This window comes from Carassius carassius, chromosome 35 (genome assembly GCF_963082965.1).
Source record: "Carassius carassius chromosome 35, fCarCar2.1, whole genome shotgun sequence".
Taxonomy (NCBI): Eukaryota; Metazoa; Chordata; class Actinopteri; order Cypriniformes; family Cyprinidae; genus Carassius; species Carassius carassius.
The window spans coordinates 2,686,558-2,708,707 of NC_081789.1; the positions used below are offsets into that span (position 1 = coordinate 2,686,558).

The window sequence follows — 22,150 nt, forward strand, 5'->3', positions numbered from 1 at the left end:
AGATTCACAGAGAAAACCGTTATTTTGAAGTGTAATAATATTTCATAATATCACTGTTTTTACCATATTTTGATCAAATAAATGCAGCCTTGGAGAGCATAAAAAATATATTTTTGAATAATTCCAAAATATTCACTGTAATCATATAAGAATAGTGAAATCTACAGCGCAGCTATAGCAGTAACAATACAGAGGAAAGATATTGCTGGAATCACTTCCAATCTGTACACAGCATATTATAATAGTTATACTTCTTGATGTGAACAGGCCTTAAGATCTCAACCAGGTTCAGTATGTTTGCCAGTGTGCATTTCTCTTGTGATGTCAATAAGGTTTGCAGTGCCAATGTGTCAAATTCATATTCTTTTCCTCTCTTCCTCTCATTTTTTCCCTGCTTGTTGCTATTATTCTGCGGGTTAAATGAACACACGCATTATGCTATCCCATAATAGTCAGTCATAAGCATAGCTGCGAGCGCACAGACCGTGACGACCACAGCTTTGCGAGTTGAATCCAAACAGCTTGTCTGAAAATACTGTCCCTAAATTCACTGAGGTCTTAATCAATGCAACAATGATTTGTTTTTGTAGCGCTGAGGTGCAGCTAATAAAAGCAGCCTTCTAGTTAGACGCTGAGCTGGGAATATTGCTGTTTCTAAGTAAAAGGAACATAATAGAGTGGCAAACAAATGAGAATCTCATTAAACCTGGATTGCAAGGTTTTCCAGATGGTCAGGCATCTTGGTATTCACATGTGCAAATGTGAATATTGTGAAATATTATTTCAGTTTAAAAGAACAGGTTTTTTTTTTTTTTTTTTTGGTGAATGTGAATATATTTTAATCTTTAATTTATTCATGTGATCCAAACTGAATTTTCAGCATCATTCCTCCAGTCTTCAGTGTCACATGATCTTTAGTAATCATTATAATATGCTGATATCCACAAGAAACAATTCTAGCTATTATGAAAAAAAAAAAAAAAAACCTTCTGCTGCTTCGCATTTTTATGGAAACTGTGATGCATTTTATTTCTCTGGATACTTTAAAGAATAAAAAGTTCAAAAGAGCAGCATTTATTTGAAATAGAAAATCTTTTGTAATGTTATAAATGTTTTTACTGTCACTTCTGATCAATTTAATGTGTCCTTGCTGACCAAAGAGTATTAGATTCTTTACAAAAAAATTTTGTATAAAAAAGGTTTGAACAGTAGTGTATTTGTGCTGACTGGGTTATTGCAACTATAAAAACTGGTTCAAATGCAGCAGAGTAAAGTTTCTGATCCAGAAAAATCTAATTAAAGATGAAGTGTAATTTCATCAAAAAATGATGTTATTTGTTATAAACATGTTTCCCCAACACTTCAGATCTGCTATTGGTCAGACAAACATGCGGCCCCTCCCCCGACTCATGCCATTGGTTGAGCCAGTGTCTCGTGACATCTACTGTAAATATGTCAGGGGTTTGTCAAAACACAAACAATAAGCAAAAGCACTAAAAACAACAACAACAACAAAAAAATGCAGAAGCCCATATTAACATAATTTAATATAGCTTTTATTTTTTAAGGAATCTGTACAATGAATCCTGAAACCAATCACACGTGACCTTCTGTAGGTCTCACATGGCCTTTATTGTTGAGGGACCTTGGTCTATTAAAGGTTTGACACTGAACATGTACTCCTATAGGTGTGTGTGTGTGTGTGTGTGTGTGTGTGTGTGTGTGTGTGTGTGTGTGTGTGTGTGTGTGTGTGTGTGTGTGTGTGGGGTATGAGGCAGGCTGGATGGTCGTCCTGCAGGGAATGTGTGTGTGAGTGATTACCTGTGCTCTCTGGCTGTAGGTCATTTCTCAGCCCATCTCCCTCTCTGCCCACTGTCCATTACTCAGAGAGAGAGAGAGAGAGAGAGAGACATTTGCTTGTCAGTTTGCCTGATGCTCTGCTGGGGTTATATATGACAGTCTCTCTGTCTGTCTCTCTCTCTGCGCTGGTAATGAGGTATGACCGTGGGGTCAGTGCTCTTATCCGCCCTTGTGTGTTTTGTCATGTCCTGTGAGAACACCATGCGCAACATACACATAAGTGCACACTATAAATCACTGCACACAATAAGACATGCTGTGTGACACACACACACACACACACACACACACACACTCACACACACACACACACACACACACACACACACACACACACTCACACACACACACACACACACACACACACTCACACACACACACACACACACACACACACACACACACACACACTCACTCACACTCAGCCAAAAACAAGCAGCTCAGTGCAGGTTTGCATAAGGCAAGCACACTGTCCTCACTTTAATAACCTCACAAATACTAATGGCATCTTAACATGTTTTCTATGGTGCATATGTATTCATGTCAAGCGCACTAAGATATGACAACAGTTTTAAGGGCATATTCTTTGCCCAAAAGCATCATTAACCAACTATTAGTGATTGAACCAAATTAAAATTTTCATTTAGCCCAAACACAAAACTTATTTAATAGTCAACATATTCATCAAATTTATTTAATAATCAACATACTGAGTTGTACATAAGCATTTAAATTGCACACAAGGCAGTTTTTATACCAACTTGAAATGATGTAATGGATTTAATTGTTTATATCCAAATTTGTGGTTAAAACATTTGAACAGTGATTGTAATAAAAGCTTATTTTCGTGACATATTGTTTCAATTTGTTAGTCTATATTCTAATAATATATTTTCTCTACTATCACTTTCTATCAATTTAACACATCCTTGCTGAATAAAAGTATTGATTTTATTTAAAAAGAAGAAAAAAAATGACTGACCCCAAATTACTGACCAGTAGTGAATATTGTTATTACAAAATGTTTATATTTTAAAAACATAGCTTCCTTTTTTTTTTTTTTTTACTTATTCATCAAAGTATCCTAAAAAAGTATCACATTTTCTGAAAAAATATTAAGCAGCAGAACTGTTTCCAACTTTGATAATGAATCATCATATTAGAATGATTTCTAAAGGATCATGTGATAATGATCCTAAAAATTCAGCTTTGCATCACAGAAATAAATGATAATTTAAAGTATAATACATTTAAAAACAATTATTTTAAATTGTAATAATATATCACAATATTACATTTTTTTCTGTATTTTTGATCAAATAAATGCAGGCTTGATGAGCAGAAGAAACTTCTTTCAAAAACATTAAAAACAGTAATGTTTCCAAACTTTTGGTCTGTACTGTGTATATATATATATATATATATATATATATATATATATATATATATATATATATATATATATATATATATTAGGGATGGGACGGTATGAAAATTTAATATCACGATTATAGTGACTAAAATTATCACGATTATCAATATTATCACGGTTTTGTTGAAACGAGATGAAAGTGTTCAAAAATAGTTGATGCTCACACTGAAAACATTTCAGCAAGTTTTATATTTAATAATCAACAAACAACTAATAAAACAAGCAACTCTATGCACTTAATTTAAAGAAAGATTAAATTCTGTGGCATTTCCTTCCTTACAATGAAAAGTGTAGAAGCATAGAAAAGCATAGAAAAGTCACTGACTTTTGCCATTCCTTCTCGAAAAAAAACAAAAAAAACATTGTGCGCTGCGCTTGCGTCAGACTGTTGCTGGCTGGACATGATTTAATAGTGAGTTATTAAAACCGCGATAAACAAACACGGTTTTAATGATAATTCATTTTTAAACGATATTATTAACCTTCAGCACATTTTATCACGGTTATCAATAAAACCGGTTATCGTCCCATCCCTAATATATATATATATATTCAGCAATTGATTTGAAAATAGCAACCTTAACCTCAGATGCAGTGTTTATTATTCACAGCAATAATTTGATCCTGAACCCATTAAATAGCAGAAGTTATTTGACGTGCATGACATATCAGCAATTGTGCACTGTTGAACCAACATGGTTCAAATGATGGAAGCGACTAGAGTTTCAGTTATGACTAGTGAGTTAAGTTCTCCTACAGTGCTTGTGACGTTACAGGAAACACACCCCTGATCAGCTGACAAGTTCCCAAAATCCTTTTAAAACCAGCAAACCAGACCAGCCTGACCAGTGAAAATCAGCTTGGTGGCTTACTAAGAGCAGCAAACCACCTTGGATTAAAATGCTTTTTCAACAGAAGAAAGAAAATTCCCCTTAACTTGTAAAATCAATATGGCACACTGCTTTGAGTGGCTTTCTGCAGTTATAAAACGGTTGTGTCATGAACAGTTCCATCCCAGAAAAAACAAAATTGTGTTATATAGATTGTGAAATTATCGTTTTTTTTTTTGTTTGTTTGTCTATAGCTAAGTTTCAGCATATTAAATTGGCATACCACTTTTGCCAGCAAAATAGACTGCTAGCTTAGTTTTTACTCTATGCAAATGTTAAATTATGTTTTTATACTGTACATATTGTACGTTTTTGCTTCATACTCTTGCAACGCTGCTCTGCAAATCAGATCAGAGGAGCAGAACTGCTGAATAATAATGATGTAAACACAAATGTACCTGCAGAAAGGAGGTTGGTTTGAGATCTTTTACCACACTCCTTCATACAGCTTTATCTTGTGGAACACAACTGCTGGGGTTTTATGAGTGTTCAAGGTTTTCTGTGAGCCAGCACGGCTCAGATGTCTGCTGTTATAAGGATACTAGCCCTTGTAGGTATGATGGCCTCAGGGTGTGACTGTAGATTTAACCTCCGGCTGAAGAGACGCCTCGCTCACACCAGCATCCTCCTGTGTGTGTGTGTGTGTGTGTGTGTGAGTGCTGAAAATAGTGAGGTTTTTGAATGCAGTACATGCAAGTAAGAATGGATGCATATATTCCTTGCATGTATTGTTTTCCTAAATGGATTTCTTCTCTCTCTTTTTCGCAGCCTCTCAGTAAGTACCCACCGCTCTTCAATGACATCTCCTTTTGGCTGCCGTCCGAAGGTTACACAGAAAACGACTTCTACGACCTGGTGCGCAGCATCGGAGGAGACCTGGTGGAGAAGGTCACGCTGGTGGACGAGTTCACACATCCAAAGTAAGAAATCCAACATGTCAGATACAGAAATGCTTAAAGCCAAAACACATAACCGAACAAGCATTCCAGTGGCACAAGACTAAAAACTAAATAACAACTGATGTTTTATTTATTTAAAAACTATAAAAAATAATAATTACTTGAGAACAAAATCAAGGTACTGTATCACGCTGTTTTGTTTTCAGAGTTTATATTAAATCTTGTTTATGTGATCTTTACTCAGAATCTTGTTTTGAGTTATAACGTAACTTATTTATTTATTATTATTTTAATAATAGTTTTTTTAGGTGATCACATAGCTGTGGTTGGTGTATAGACACTCCAGAAGCATGAGGATAATAAATACAGATAATTATTTATTAAATGTGTTCAGTGCTAAAGGTTCCTATTCTAAGTCAGTACTTTTAGCTCTTTTTTCCCTTAAAAAAAAAAGATAAATTAAATTGAGAAGTGAAATTTAGGTGTGCTTTCAGAGAATATATTTTTTACATAATCACAACATTTTTCTAGGTGAAGAAGTTTTTATTTATTTATTTGAAAATTTGTGTACAATGATTGCAAAAATATCATAAATGTAAAATTTTTTGAATTGCATTCAAATTGATGTATCCAAAAGTCTATTATTTTTCATGGATGTTGATTGATTGATAGATACGTTCGTTCGTTCATTGCAGCTGTCGGTTCATTCATGTGTTCCGTCATTCATTTGTTCAATTGTATTTGTCAGGAGAGGATGCTAATGTTATTGCGCGGGGCCGTTGGCAGCACAGCGTTTATCTGTTGTCAAAAGAGGTGAGGGTCAATGATGCCTAATGGCTCAGTTTTGAATTCCGCAGCATTAGTATCCATTTCATATTGGACCGTGTTTGACAGGCTCTTCAAACTCATTATCTCTTTCTTCCGTTGCCCGTTCACAAACCACAGAAGGAGCCACGTGATTTTCTCTGAATGCAGTTCATACGGCACAGCTCTTCCTGAACAGATCTGTTCTTGTGGACTGCAGAGGCTCTGCTCGGGTTGCCCTTTGCCTGTTTCCTCACCCTAAATTATTTTTTAAAGAAGATGAGAAGTTCACAATGGTCCGACTGTCCCAAGTCCGCTCTACTTGTACAGAGTGCATGTGTGTGTGTGTTAAATGAGACAACAAGGACCTGCAGTGCGTAAAAAAGCCGCAAGCATTCACCTTTTAAATAGCAACCTTTCCCCACCCCTTCCCCTAATGACATCCATAAATAAGATGACATCATGAGGTGCTGCAAGGGTGTAATAGCCCACATGGCAGCCAGAAATTGAAAGAGATTGGTGTTTGTTCTGCTCTTTTTCTAATTCGATTCGATCCAGACCTTTGTTTGTGTATACGTTTCTTCAAAAACAAATATATTAGTTAAATCATTTCGAGAATAGTTTGTGATTCATCATAATGTTAGTGTATTGCCACTGCGGAAATACTTTTCTAAGTAGCTGTAATGTATTGTGTGTGTGTGTGTGTGTGTGTGTCCTGCAGCTAATTTCCTCTTTATGATCATTTTGCTGCAGTTACATCAATGCCTGTATACTTTCTACAACCAGAGTGAGAGAGAGTGAGAGAGAGAGAGAAAGGGTGAGGGAGATGTCAATACTTTAAACCTGTTCTCCAACTTCAAATCACTTATTACAGCGAGAGGACAGCCAATCACAGCTCATCTAGCCTCCAGCCATCTCTGTCCGTTGGAAATGTCACATTCGCAATATTATCCTAATCATTTTCTCTCGTTTTCTCTGCGGTACTGCTGACTCGGGCAGTTTTGAGAGCTGGTAATATGATGAGATTGGCAGCAAGTCTCCCATCATGCTCGGTGAGGAAGATTCTAGATGTGCCCTTAAAGAGCCATCGGAAACATAATGCTTTTTCCTTTGTGCTCGCTGCTTCAGTTTTGACAACAACACAGCAGGGGTTTCCTTCAAAAATGACTAGATTTTTACATGTGACTCATGGAAATGTGAGCATTTTCTCATTCTGCAAAACAACGAATATCAGAGATTCCTCATGTGGGTTTTCGAAACACTTGTCAGATTTGTTATTATATGGATGCATTTGTCTTTCTCTCAGCATAAGTAACAAATATGCTCGTTTTAATTAAAACTAATTTCATTATGCTTTTATCATTATCATTCAGGAAGTTAAGTTTTCAAGGACTATTCAGTCATCTTTTTTTTTTTGATTCTCAGTGGGCGACAATCTTACTTGTCAACGCTGTAACCTTATTTTTGTGAGAACAAGGCTTGCAGGTCACTTAAAATGTAAACTGTCCACCCTGTTACCATAAACAAACAAATTGAACAATAAAATATACGCATTAAATTCTCTTTCCAAAAAGTACTTAATAATAGTTTCACACCTTGAGAATAAGATTTGTAATGTCCATTTAAGCTGTCCATCCATGTTATCATAACTTTGTAAAGTAAGTAGTTGACAGTATAAAATTGAACATTCAAATATAAGCATTAAATTATTTTTTCAAAAATGCACATAAAATTACAAAAAGTTTCACACCTTGAGAAGGCGGCTTGTATTATCAATTTAAAGTTTAAAACTGTCCAACCTGTTTCCGTCAACCTTGTAACCCTAATTTTGAAAAGTTATAAACTGATAATAAAAAGTCAAAATATCAGCATTAAATTCTCTTTCCAAAAAGTACTTAATAATAGTTTCACACGTTGAGAATAATACTTGTAATGGCAATTTGAAGTTTAAAAATGTCCACCCTGTTACCGTCAAGGGGCAGGGCCAAGAGTGAAACCAAAAGATCAAAAACAATTAATAGACCAGTACACCTTTGAACAGTACAATGCATTTATCAGCACATCAATTATTTGTACTGTAACTCAGTCAACTTTCCCAGCCGGCTATATCTGCTGACAGTAGGTAAATTGCACATGCTATCTGTTGCCTAACAGTATTTATTGGTTGTACTGAATCCCTTACTGCAAATTCCCTTAACGACTGAAATGTAAACTCAAAGGTGGGAAGTCATTCATAGCAAGCTGAGATATGGCGGCATATTTTAGATATATTTGTGACACTCATTCTTGGGTTGAGACAGCTTGAAAGTTTTATGCTATCATTTATTCTGTTTCCAAAAATGTTCATGGAAACAACTTTTTGGAGGTTGAGTTGACCCAATACGGACAAATACAATCTTATTGCTTTAACTTAGACAGTTAGAGAAGAGGCAGGTTACATTTTTAGAAGCTTACGTGCAGTGAAAAAGGCATCTGAATGTAAAAAGGGCCAAATGACACATTCACACAGAACTTTTCCATCCGTTATATGATGGATGTCAATATCCCTCAGAAATGTCAAGGTATTACAAGTAAGCTGTCCACCAATAAACATTTCTGATGATTTGTAGCACCTGACATTCAAATCATAGTCTTTCCCAACTGTGCAGCAATATATATATAGAATTGAAATGTCACAGGAAATTTTCAATAGAACAGTTGTGAGAGGGCATAGAAGCAATGTAAATGTTTAGTTTAGAAATGTTTTCGTCTCTTTCAGTTTGGCTGTGGTCATTATTGGCGTGACAGAAACTTTTTATGCATGTTGTCAATGCAAATCTTGAAATGGTGAAACAATACAGTACAAACGTCTTAGACTACCAGAGAAAATCCTTCTGGTGCATTCTCTTTTAATTATACACCATTTTTTATTATTTAGTTTAGAATACAAATCATGCACAAATGAATTTTTCACTCAAAAATTTTCTGGAAAAATCTCTCTCTCTCTCCTTTGCTCTCTTTCAACATGGAGTTGTTTGTCTGACATCAATAACAAATCTTACCCGAAGAGCACTATAATCCAACACAAATCTGCATTTATCGGCCCGTAACGCTGTCAGAGGTAAACGAGCAGAGTTAATTTGGAAAGTTGACAGAGCTGTCAATAAATCTGACATCTGTGGACAGGAGACCTGACGAAGAACTGCCAGATTTAGCTTGACTGAGCTCGTCAAAGCACTCTTGATTTATGCTCTTCTGACGTGATATAGTGCGATTTTCTGCTGGTTGGTGGGTTACTGTGAGGTTTGATTATGGGATATGTGTGATGCCATCTGTAGTAATATCATATTTGAGAACATCAGCATCGGCTGCAATGACAAGACTAAGTGTTTTGAGGCCCTCATGTTTATGTATTTATATATATTGAAAGCATCGCAAACAAAACTGCATCACCAGGATTTATGTCATGCTGTGATCAACATTTGCTTAGCTGTCAAGCTGTTTGTGTAAAAAAAGAAACAAAGAAAAGGTATGTGGTTGAGAGACACCTACTCTTGAAGAAAACATCTACTCTTGCTGCACTCTTTTTTTATAATGGATATAATGGAATCCAATTGTTTCGAAAAAAGGTTTTAAATTTGCTGGCTGAGTGACAGTGCGTGAAGGAGAGAGAGAAGATACGTGTCAAAAAGTTTGAACGTACATGACTGCAACTGCAGCTAAGCACGGCCGGTTAGGTTGGGAGACTGTGATAGGAGTAAGGGATGTACTGCTAGCAATGGTTGTCCTCATCAGCAGGCTGCTGGAAGATCCGGACTTGTTAAAAATCTGCCCTCTTTGTCGGAAGCCCGGGGGGGATCCTTCCGGAAAGTGCTGCAAGCCAGCAGGCTAATGTCTGCCACCATTACTGAGCCACAGCGAAGGAGACACAAGAGTGTGTGTGTTTGTGTGTGTGTGAGTGAGAGAGAGAAAGAAAGAGAGAGAGAGCGCAGTGTATTTAATGGCCCATGGCTCAGAGAACGTCAACTATAGCCTTATGAATAATGGGGTGTTGTTGACGATGCAAAACTGCGCAGGGGAAGATGCTATGCATCACATTACACTTCACAATCACGCTCACGCTCATGCATACACATACTGGCACATTTATATATCACACCTATAGAGTGAACAGTACTGAAAAAGAGATGATGATGTCAAATGTTTAGTCATATTTGACTAAATATTGAATATAGGCATATATGCTGCCTTCAGAAAATAACACTCATTAATTATTTTATTCGGCTCTCAAGTTAAAGCACATTTAAAGGGAATTTTTTCCCCCACACTTATGAGTCATTGCACAAGACCAGGAATGTGGAGTAGAGTGCCTCAGAGTGAAAAGATATGAAGATAAAATTAGATTTGTGACATGTAAAATGAAAATTATATCTCACACGTGTGAGATATAATTTTCATTTTACATGTCACAAATCTAATTTTATCTTCATATCTTATAGATTTACATTTATAGTTTTAATATAGTTTTAATTAATATATATTTACATTTATAGTTTACTAATATAGATTTTATAGTAAATCTATATTACATAAATGTAATATACATTTATATATTACATTTATGTAATATAGATTTACATTTAAAGTCACATATAACAGGATGTTATTAAGCCACAATTATAAGAAATAAAGTTATAATTGTGGAATATAAAGTCACAATCTGGAGATTTAAAGTCACAATTACAAAAAACAACATCATAATTGTGAGATTTATAGTCACAGAAGACTGACATTTTTCTTAATGAATAATAACAAATGATAAAAATATTTAAAGTTATTACAAATAAGTTGCAATTACAAAAAACAGTCAGAATTCTGAAATTTAAAGTCAAAATTAAAAGAAATAAACTTAGAGTTTTACATTTACATTTACATTTTTATCCAAAGCGACTTACAGATGAGGACAGTGGAAGAAATCAAAAACAACAAAAAAAGCAATGATATTTAAAAGTGCTATAACAAGTCTCAGTTAGCTTAACACAGTACACGTAGCATGGGCTTTGAAATAATATAATAAATAAAAAAGAAAACCATTAGAATAGAAAAAGAATAGAGCAAGCTAGTGTTAGAAGTCTTTTTTTTAATTGTATAATAAGTAAAAATAGTTATGAGATTAAAAAACAACAGAAGGTATAAGGTAAGAATTACAAGAAATGTAGTCACAATTTTTAGATATCAAATAACAGTTAAAAGATCTAAAGCCAGAATTACAAGAAAATAAATACATTATAATTGTGAGATATATAATCACAGAAGACTGTGATTTTTATTTTTATTTTTTATAAATGATAATATATAGATAGTTGTAAGATATAAACCCAGAATTACAAGGAAGAAGCTGCAATTACAAGAAACAGTCACAATTCTGAGATTTAAAGTCACAATTACAAGAAATAAAGTTACAGTTTTGAGATTCAAAACCACTTTAGGTATAAAGTAAGAATTACAAGAAATGTAGTCACAATTTTGAGACAAACCGTTAAACAGCAGTTTAAATAACAGTAAAATAACTGTTAAAATATATAAAGCCAGAATTACAAGAAATTAAATTGCAATTACAAGAAAGTCAAAATTGTGAGATTTAAAATTACAGTTAAAATAAGTAAAGCTGGAATTACAAGAAATAGTCACAAATCTGAGATTTAAACTCTCAGTTACAAGTAATAACGTTAGAGTTAGGTTATTTGATATAAAATGAATTACAAGAAATTTTGATTTCTCAGTTCATGGCCCCTATAAAATAACTTTTAAAAGATATAAAGCCAGAATTACACTTCTGAGAAAGTCATGCCTGGAGATTGCTAGAAGCCTTGTGACAAAATCTGAAACCTTTCTGAAGAATTTTATTGCAGCTGAGTTTTATAGCTCAAAAGCACTGTCTTTGACACCAACCAGATAAAGCCCACCCAACATCATCATGTGGGATGTGGGATCGCATTAGCAAAATTTCACAGGCAACAAAAGGTCCATAGTCTATTGTCAGTACTGTAGTGATGAATGAAGCATAGCTCAAGCAGAAGACACTTTCAAACTGAGAGGATTTCTGTTGGTTAGCAAAGTAAATCCACGAGACCAACTCAAACTGATTGCAAAACCATATCGGGATTTGTTTTTACCCTTTTTTATTCCCGATCATATGGATTCCTAATGATGATAATTCACCAGTGTTAAATGTGACTTTACTGTCAAGTATGAGTAGTTGTGTTCAAAATATAAAGATATGTCTTGAAATGAAGCATATTAGAGTTCTGGAAAATGGCGAACCAGGGTGAATTCAGATTTGTTGAATCTGATAAATGGGGAAAATTAAAAATGGAGATATGATAAGATACGATACGATGATAAGATACGATACAATAAGATAAGATTTGATTACAAAAAAAATAAATAAATACATAAATAAGTTGCAGTTAGCAAGATTTAAAGTCACAGTTGGGAGATATAAAGTCAGTTACAAGAATTAAAATCCCAATTGTGAAATATAAAGTTGAATTACAATTACGGGTAAAAACGGACTTTCATACATTGCTGGTATTATTTTGCAGTGACTCACTAATTAATTTTTTTTTTTTTTTTTTGTCACACAACAAAATTTTGCTCCATGGAGTAAAATGGCAGAAGCCAGCTAAACAGCTCCAAAATAAAATGAATGTGAATGCCAAAGAGCATTTATATTCATTCAGTTTCTCCAGGTTTTATAAACCTTCTTGACCCAGACACTATGAGACCAGACCCTACCATCCTATTAAATTAGAATAACTGAGCCAGAATAGCGTTTCTCAAAGAAGTCACCAGGAGGCCAGTAAGAGTTGTAGAGCGAAGGCTGACATGGCAGAAACTCTCCAGACATCAACAGACTCCTCTGTATTTCACAGATTCAGTCTCTTTGGGACAGTGACCAGAGGGAATTACACTTCTGAGAAAGTCATGCCTGGAGATTGCTAGAAGCCTTGTGACAAAATCTGAAACCTTTCTGAAGAATTTTATTGCAGCTGAGTTTTATAGCTCAAAAGCACTGTCTTTGACACCAACCAGATAAAGCCCACCCAACATCATCATGTGGGATGTGGGATCGCATTAGCAAAATTTCACAGGCAACAAAAGGTCCATAGTCTATTGTCAGTACTGTAGTGATGAATGAAGCATAGCTCAAGCAGAAGACACTTTCAAACTGAGAGGATTTCTGTTGGTTAGCAAAGTAAATCCACGAGACCAACTCAAACTGATTGCAAAACCATATCGGGATTTGTTTTTACCCTTTTTTATTCCCGATCATATGGATTCCTAATGATGATAATTCACCAGTGTTAAATGTGACTTTACTGTCAAGTATGAGTAGTTGTGTTCAAAATATAAAGATATGTCTTGAAATGAAGCATATTAGAGTTCTGGAAAATGGCGAACCAGGGTGAATTCAGATTTGTTGAATCTGATAAATGGGGAAAATTAAAAATGGAGATATGATAAGATACGATACGATGATAAGATACGATACAATAAGATAAGATTTGATGATAAGATACGATACAATACGATGATAATATAAGATAAGACATATGCAATATAATACAATAAAACTAAACTGTTGGGTTGAATAATTTCTTGAAGCACTGTAGATCTAAAGTCTTTTAAAGAGTAATGAAGATGTAAGTAATAGTTCACCAAAATATAAAATTCAGTAAAAAAAGGTTTACTCAAAATCATGCCATTTTACTACAATAAAAACAGCATTGTTAATTAAACAAAACAATGTTTAGAAGTGAGTAATATTAAGTAAAATGAACTTTTTAAAGAAAATCTTTCAAAATTAGTGATTGGCATTAAGTCAAATTAGAAAATGAAATTAAAATTAAATTACTAATTTTCTTTAATTGTCTACAAAAATTAAACATCCATTTTTTTGTGAATAGCGTCATACTGTAACAAGGAGTCAGAGGCATTCGGATCCATGTGCAGAATTTTATTAAGAGAATGGTCATACAGGCAGAAATCAGGAATGGCGTCAGGTGTGTTAGGGACATTCAGAATCATTAACGGTAACAAGCAGAGATCGGGGCAGGCAGCAGAGAATCAGAGTCGGTTTAAACAATCCAAGAAAATACACGAGAAGAGCAACCACAAGGGAATACGCTCGGAAATGCTAGACAGGCTAAACAAGACTTCGCAGTGAGTGAAAGTGATTGTGCTGCTTTTATGTGTGTGTAAATGAGGTGCAGGTGTGGCAAGAAAATTGACTGATGAATGAGGTGCAGGTGTGGCAAGGTGATTGTGATGCAGTGACTCATGGGGAATGTAGTTCGGGTGTGGTTCAACAGTATGAGAGGTGCTAGTGTCCAAGTGACATCTGGTGGTTGATGGGTGGAATGGTCCTGAGTGGAGAGCCCTCTACTGAAGTTCATGGACAATCCATCTAATGATCGTGACACATACAACTTTAGTCTGAAATTATTAAATAATGACAAGTTTTATTTTTGCATAGCATAATAATTTAAACTGTCATGCTGCTGTGCAAGCAATGCATTTATAGTGTTTTTTGTAATTAGACCAGACCAGATATAAATTTGGATTGAACCAGAAATACTCTGATGGCCAGTGTGAGGGACTTGAGTCAGTTCACGCAACTGTGACAAGATTTTATGACAATCCATTGTAATAATGATTCCTTTTATTAATATGCAATGTATCGTTTGGTGGTGAGACCAGTGAAGACCTAATCTAATCTCATAATCAAATCTAATCTCCATCAGAAAACTCCTAATAGGTGAGTCCGGTATATGTCTTGACATTTTTTCCAGTGACAGGCATTATTCTGTAGTATACACATTTTACCACCCATTATTTCCTCTCAGTTTTTGTTTGTGAAGGCCTGACTCATTCTCCTCAGTCCTCATAAATGCAGTGCCTGGGCGTTCTCATTATGAACACTGATGCTCAGGAGAGATGAATGAAGCGCAGGCTGACTCACTTTACTTTGACTGCTGCTTGTCAGCTTTTACTCAGCAGTCTTACTGAGACGAAGACTTTAAGAGGTCTGGTCGCTCAGCTGTGAGGTTAATTAGACGCCCCTTTACTGCAGATATGTTTATGGAGCAATCAGTGATGAAAAAAAAGACATGGATCACACCACATGCTGCATCACTACGCTGAGATTAGCATTTTAGAGAAGCATTTGGAGAGTATGTGTGTGCTGCACCACTGTGGGTAGATGCTTTATACATAGTCCATGCACAGATCGTCTATATCAAACAGCGTTCACAAAGCATTTATCTTCAATAATGTGACTCACAAAGCAGACAGTTATGGTCCTGGATGCTGATTGGTCAAATTGATCTACATACATATTATACTACCGGCTATGACTGTTTCTGACTGAGACTATGCAATACCCGTAGAAGATGAGTAGTTTATATTAATCTGAGCCGAAGATGGCACATGATAAACTTAACATTTATTTAGTTTTTATTTTTAATTAATATAAATTATTAAATATTTATTAAATATATTATAAATGATAAGCCTTAATTGATAGAACCTCAATGAATAGAAGACATGTTATTACAGAAAATATGAAAATATAAGTATTTTATCATTATTATTATTATTATTAGTTGATAGGACTTAATAAACTTGCTCAGTAAAGTTGAATAAATATATTAAATCAAAATGTAACATTTTAAAGTTTATTTAAATAATAAAATATGGTAAATATATTGCTAATAATTATTATTAATAAATAGATGGCACTTAATTTACTTAATAAAACAAAAAAGATATAACACTTAAATGTACATTTTTATTATTTTTTTTCAAATAAAATATACAATATTTTTTGTCACATATAAAATATGTTAAATATATTATAAATGATTAAATAGCAGAACAGTTTGCCAAATATATTAAATAAAAATGTTAATTGTATTTAAATCATGAAATTGTATTATTATTATTATTATTATTATTAAACAGCACTTAATTAGTTTGCTTGAGAAAAAAACACAAATATATTAAACGTAAAAAAAATCCTTTATTTATTTATTTATTATTGTTGTTATTGTTATTATTTTTAATCTATATACATGAGTGATCATGTTGTTAGTCACACCACGTTTGGGAATATTGTATGAGAAATGATGAGAAGCGGAATTGATTTTATCCATCAGGATTTAATTGGATATTTTGGGGTGAAAACATGTTAGGTTAATGTTATTTTTCCCTGGGTTACATCAGCAGAATAGAAAACCCATTCCAGAGCAGAGGAAGTTATTACATTTTGATGAAAACATTGTTTTTTTGTTTTTTTGTTTTTTTACACTCAACAATAATATGCACTGATAAATCGTCAACAATAACACAAGGAACAAAGTTGAAGGTGGGTCAATATTGATTGCTTTTAAAAATATATATCTGAGAAATGTTACAGACACATTAATGGTAATATATCAATTATCTTACAATAAGACAAGATCCCAGGAGTGTTTAACTGTAGGAGAGCGATGATATTGTCAGATGTAGGAGAACAAATTGGTTGTTCTTGAGCAGCAGTGTGAGCAAAGCTGCATCTGTCTCTGATGTCTGTATTAACTCTGCTCTCTCTCCTCCTGTGTGTAGGCAGTGTTTAATGGTGTTAGCAGGAAGGAGTGAGTGGAATTGTGCCGCCTCTAAATTTGTTGAGGCTGACAAGTCAGAGCCGAATTGATTGGGTAATCTCTGTGTAATTGAGGAGTGGAGGTCACCTGTGGGAGACGGCATTGCCCCACCAAATCCCACGGGTCCCTGTGTGTCTGTAACTACCATGATACAGTATACTGTACCTTACAAAGTACAGTGATAGCACTAAAATGCTAAATCAATCTCTGGATAAAGCAGAGGTCAACAACCTTTTGCCCCAAAAGGCAATTTTTCTTACTAATCATTCTCTCTGTGAATTATATTAGGGCTGTCAGTGTAAACACTTTAATGCATGAAGTTTATATGTTTAATGCTGTTAAATATACATTTATTCAGTTAGCAACTAAAAACTGATCGAATTGTTTAGAATTGCAAGCAGAGCATGCACTTCTCAGTTTTAGGGGTAATGTATTTGCAAATTAAAGTCAAAAGAGACATTTAACTGATTCACATTCATTGTACAGTGGGATATAATTATCATCAAAGCTCAAAAAGTGTAATATCAATGCAAAATGTTAATGTGAACATCAATAGAGGATTACAGAAAAAACAGGATTACACATTTCAGATTATGTGTGTATTTTTAATTTATATTATATTACATTTAGTGTTGTCAAATGATTAATTGCGATTATATATCGCATTTAATATAAAAGTTTTTTTTACATAATATATGTTTGTATATTTATTATGTCTATATAAATACAAACACATGTTATGTAAAATATGTTATGTTTATATATTAAATATATTTATATGTAATATCAAATATTAGAATATAAGTATATAAATGTATATACATGTAAATATTAGTAAAAAATAAATAAATAAATAAATAAATATACACCGTGCACATACATGCATTATTTACTTTAGAAAGGAACTTAGCATTATGGAAAATTTTACATTTATTATAAATTATAAAATTCATCAGTACATCTATTCAACCTTTTAAAAGTATGGGATCAGTATTTTTTTACGATATTATTATTATTATTATTATTATTATTATTATTATTATGTATATTTTAACCAGGCATGCATTCAGTTGATGATGAGAGACACTAAAGGCTTTTACAAAGTTATTTTCAAAATGAATTTAGTTACAAAGGGCTTCTATTGATTTGTCTCAGATTATCTCAGGTTTCCACAAAAATCTGAAGCAGCACAACTGTTGTATATACTACTACTACTACTAATAATAATAAATATTCTTTGAGCAACAAATCAGCACATTAGAATGATGTCTGAAGGATCATGTGACATTGATAGAGTAATGATGCTGACAGTTCCAAACATTGGATCTGCTAATCAGAGATAGTATGCATCATCATACACTATATGACCAAAACATATGTTGACACTCCCTCTAAATAAAACATTTAAAAGCTGTTTCGGTAAAATTACTAACAGGTGCATACAATCAATCAATCATTCAGCCGCAAAACGCCTGCAGACTGCAGATTGCTTTATTGACTCAAGTGTGGAAGAAGCTCAGAGCTGAACGCCATCGAACACCCTTCAGATGGACCGTCCTGCATTCACCAAGCATGTGTGGACGTGTTGTTGGAGTGTCCACATACTTCTGGCCACGCTTTGTGTGTGATGGAATGGCATTTGCCACAGTCTGAATGCAAAAACCAAAATGCTTTAGGAAATAAGTGGTGGATCTTTAAAGATGCCAGTGTGTCTACCGATCTGACGTCGACTCAGGCCTCCAGAGTCACGCTACCTGAGATGCAGCAGTCTCACAGATGAAACAGGTGCGACTTGTCCCAGACAAGCAGTCAGCTCGAAACCAGTCGCTGTCCTGTCAGAGCAGACCCCTTCAAATGGAGCTGTCACTTTATCACTTTGAAGGAGAGCGAGAGAGAAAGAGAGGATGGAGAGAGAGAGAGAGACAGCAAGTCCACCTGTCAAAACTTCGCATTGCCATCGCTACAGAGAAGCACCGCTGATGAGCTGGAAATACTCGGCGTGTAAGGCTGCTGTTTGACACTGTGTGGAGACCGAGAGAAAAGAGAGAGAGAGAGAGATTTCACACCTTTCCTCAGGTCAGAAGAGATGAATTCTAGGTCAGATGGTACAAAGACTTTCTGAGGCTTTCATCATTTGCTGCTAGACAATTGTCTCAGTTCATAAATAGACTGCGATGGTGACTTCCCACTTTTTCAGCAGCCTTGATATTTTTCCTATACATTTTTTTTTTGAATAGTTATTTATGTATTAATCAGTTCCGTTATTTATGTATTAAAATACTTTTCGGAGTATATTTAAAGATGGGTACTTTATACTCTTATTTGAGTAGATTTTTGGGGAAAAATCTGTACTTTTACTTCGTTACTGTGGGCGACGCTCCTCTCGTTACTTTATCTTAATGCAATAAATGTTATAATGCTTCAATTTATTCCAAACGCGCCATCTACTTTTCTCTGGGCAATGAGCGATGCCCATTCGCGAATGATTCATTATTTTGAGTCAATTCTGTTCAAAGGCTTGATCAAACCAATTGGCAAACGAGTGAATTGGTTCATGAATCAGTTTGAATGAGTCGTTCAGTTCCCTGCCGCACGCGCTGAGCGTCTGAAGTGGTTCACTCGGAGTTGTAACGTTTAAGAACAGAAAGAGCGTTGAAAATGTGGCTGGAACTGCACTGAATTGAAATCTGCAAAGGTTATTATTTGCTAGCGAAGGAGATCCTTATTAGATGAACACCGCGTGTGCTGTCTACTGTTTAACAGGTAATAACTTGGGCTACATTCGATTACAGTACACGATACCACTGTGACATTAGTTTGTTGTACGTGTGTGGCTTATAACAGAGGGGAGTCAAGTTGAATGCAGCTTCCAAAAGACAAAAAATAGCCGATTAAGATTTTATTAATTTTAATACAATCACACTGGTGCAAGTACGTTCAGCGAGTCATATTATCAGCTGCTAAATTCAGATCTGTGATTGCTTGCTGGCGCTTAGCCAGAGATAGATGCGTTTATACAGCGCTGCGCATTATAACAAATCACACATGATTATGTTGAGCTGATTAAAGCATTGGCCAATCAGAGGCGTTCAGATGAGTCATCGCTAAAATGCCGGTGCTTCCTTCACTCGCTCGCGGACTGAATACCTCTTTCTGGCGAATTCTCTTGTCAGAAACAACAAAGTGCAGATGTGTGTACGAATCTTTAATTAAGATATTGATTTCACAGTGTTAACAGTTTCAGTGATTTTAATGGGAGTTTCTGAGAGTGATTGAAATCTAGACTGTCAGTGAAAATTATCTTTAATAATGTAAATGTTATTTGCTCTCTTTCTGAACAATGAAAGATTAGTAGCAATTATATCACATTAACTTTCAATGTTAAATTCACATTTTATATAAAGTCAGTCGTATTAAAAATATGTTATGGCATGACACCTATATCTGTTACTTAAGTAAACAGACAAGCTTTTATAATAAATTATATAAATTGGAGTAAAGGATGATGAAATATATACATTTATACACACACGCACACATACATTACATACATTGTATCTATATATCTAAATAAAAATAGGCTCAGTATATATGACCCAAAGTAACTAGTAACTAACTACTTGAGTAGATTTTTTATCCGATACTCTTTTACTCTTACTCAAGTAACTATTCAAGACTAGTACTTTTACTTTTACTTGAGTAAATATTTCTAGAAGTACTTTTACTTTTACTTGAGTACAGTTTTTGGGTACTCTACCCACCTCTGGCAATTAGAAGCTTTATACATGGATGCGTGTGCAGTTGCTGTGCTGTATTAAAGCTTTAATCAGAATAAAACCGTATATTAAAAGCTAACAGAAGCAGTAGCATTAACAAACAACAGCGTATCTAAAAGTATGAGACAACAACAAACAAACAATCCTTTAAGAGCTGTGCTTGAACAGGTTCTGTGCGATCCTCTTCATTAATATACTCCGCGTCTCAATCAGGCTCAAATTGATTAGCATTATAGAGGATGTCATTGTTTACAGTACAACCGGAGCACATTCTGAGCTTGAGAGGGGCAAGATGTTCAGATGCGCTCCAGGCGGTTTAGCCAATCATAACACACTGAGCCAGTTGACCAATCTCAGCCCATCGCATATTTTTTAAGGGAGGGGCTTCATAATAACTGGAAATAAATTGAGGCGACAGATCGGTGTGGAATAAAGGTAAACTATGTGAAAAATAATGCGTTTTAAAAAAACGAAGCATGAACACGTTAGACTGCACCCCATAAACACAATCAAGCCTAGGAAAAAAACAGTAAACCACCCCTTTAAAAACCACTCTAAAACCACGGGTGGTGCGGCAAATACAAAACACCATCACTGTAACACACGGCATGAAAATAATGCAATAAACATTAATGAAACTACATAAGATGCAATGTAAACTCTAATGTACATAAGCTGATAAGAAATAACAGCTGTCAGTTTATAGTTTTCACTGGTAATTATAATAAGAGTTCTTTTTGACTTCTAAAAACTGTACATTACATTATGTGAAATGGCTCGTTAGATCTACTACAGGGTTTTTTTGTTTTTTTTTACCATTTCAAGTAATGGAAATTTACCGTTAACTAATTTCTGGGTTTTTAGCATAGTATTTTTTACAGTATTTTACTGTTAAAATTACATTTTTAACAATGCCTCAAAGACAAATATTAACAATATAAAACCAATTTGAAAAACATATGATGAATGAATGAATTAATTAATGAGTTTGTTTCTTTAAAGATGAATCTGAGCAACACAAAAGCAAAAACCTGAAATGAGTGAAAAAAGGTTTTCTCGCCTGAATCAGGAACAAAATATGCAGTTCAAGCATCATTTAACAGTTCTACATCTCATATCTGGATTTTGATATGAGAGACAACAGGAGATGGACTTTTTCATTTGAGGAAGTGTTATTATAGATTAGCCAGAAGCAACGATTTCAAGTTAAAACATATTAATGATGCATCTGTTTCTTACAAACATGCAGCTTTTTGCTTCTCAAGACATTAACTGATGGACTGGAGTGGTGTGGATTATGGTGATGTTTTTATCAGCTGTTTGGACTCTCATTCTGATGGCACCCATTGACTGCAGAGGATGTAATGCTAATTTAGTTCTTCACTGGGAATTAAACATGCTCAGCTAGCATCATATTTTAACACTAAAAACATGACTTTCTTTAAATAGATGCTCTTTTAAAGTTGAAGTCACATTGACTTTTATTATAGGAAAAAAACATTTCTTAACAAGCTCAGGGAAGGTCTGAAAGTTCAATGCATTTATTTCATTGTTTTCTCTGGAGATTTTGAATGAGAACCTTTCATCCAGAGGCCGTCTGCTTCAGCATATTATCCTGAATTGTCTACCCAGGCAAATGTTAGGTATAGATATTCCCACCTCAGTATTTTCAGATGCATGTTACTATAACCGCATTGACTGTATTTGTGAATGATTATCAGATATGACAGCTTTCTCAGACCACATGCAGACATCAGGTGGTATCATGTACGCTGTCAGTAACTCAGGAGCAGAAACGCAGTGG

General features: G+C 34.6%; 1 protein-coding gene across 1 annotated transcript in view; it reads left to right on the forward strand.

Moving 5' to 3' along the window:
• fars2 (phenylalanyl-tRNA synthetase 2, mitochondrial) overlaps positions 1–22,150 on the forward strand; it is a 133,667-nt gene that overhangs the window by 73,089 nt on the left and 38,428 nt on the right. Inside the window, exon 6 of the mRNA XM_059524267.1 lies at positions 4,951–5,102. Coding sequence (XP_059380250.1) covers positions 4,951–5,102 — 152 coding nt within the window. The remainder of the gene's footprint in view (positions 1–4,950; positions 5,103–22,150) is intronic.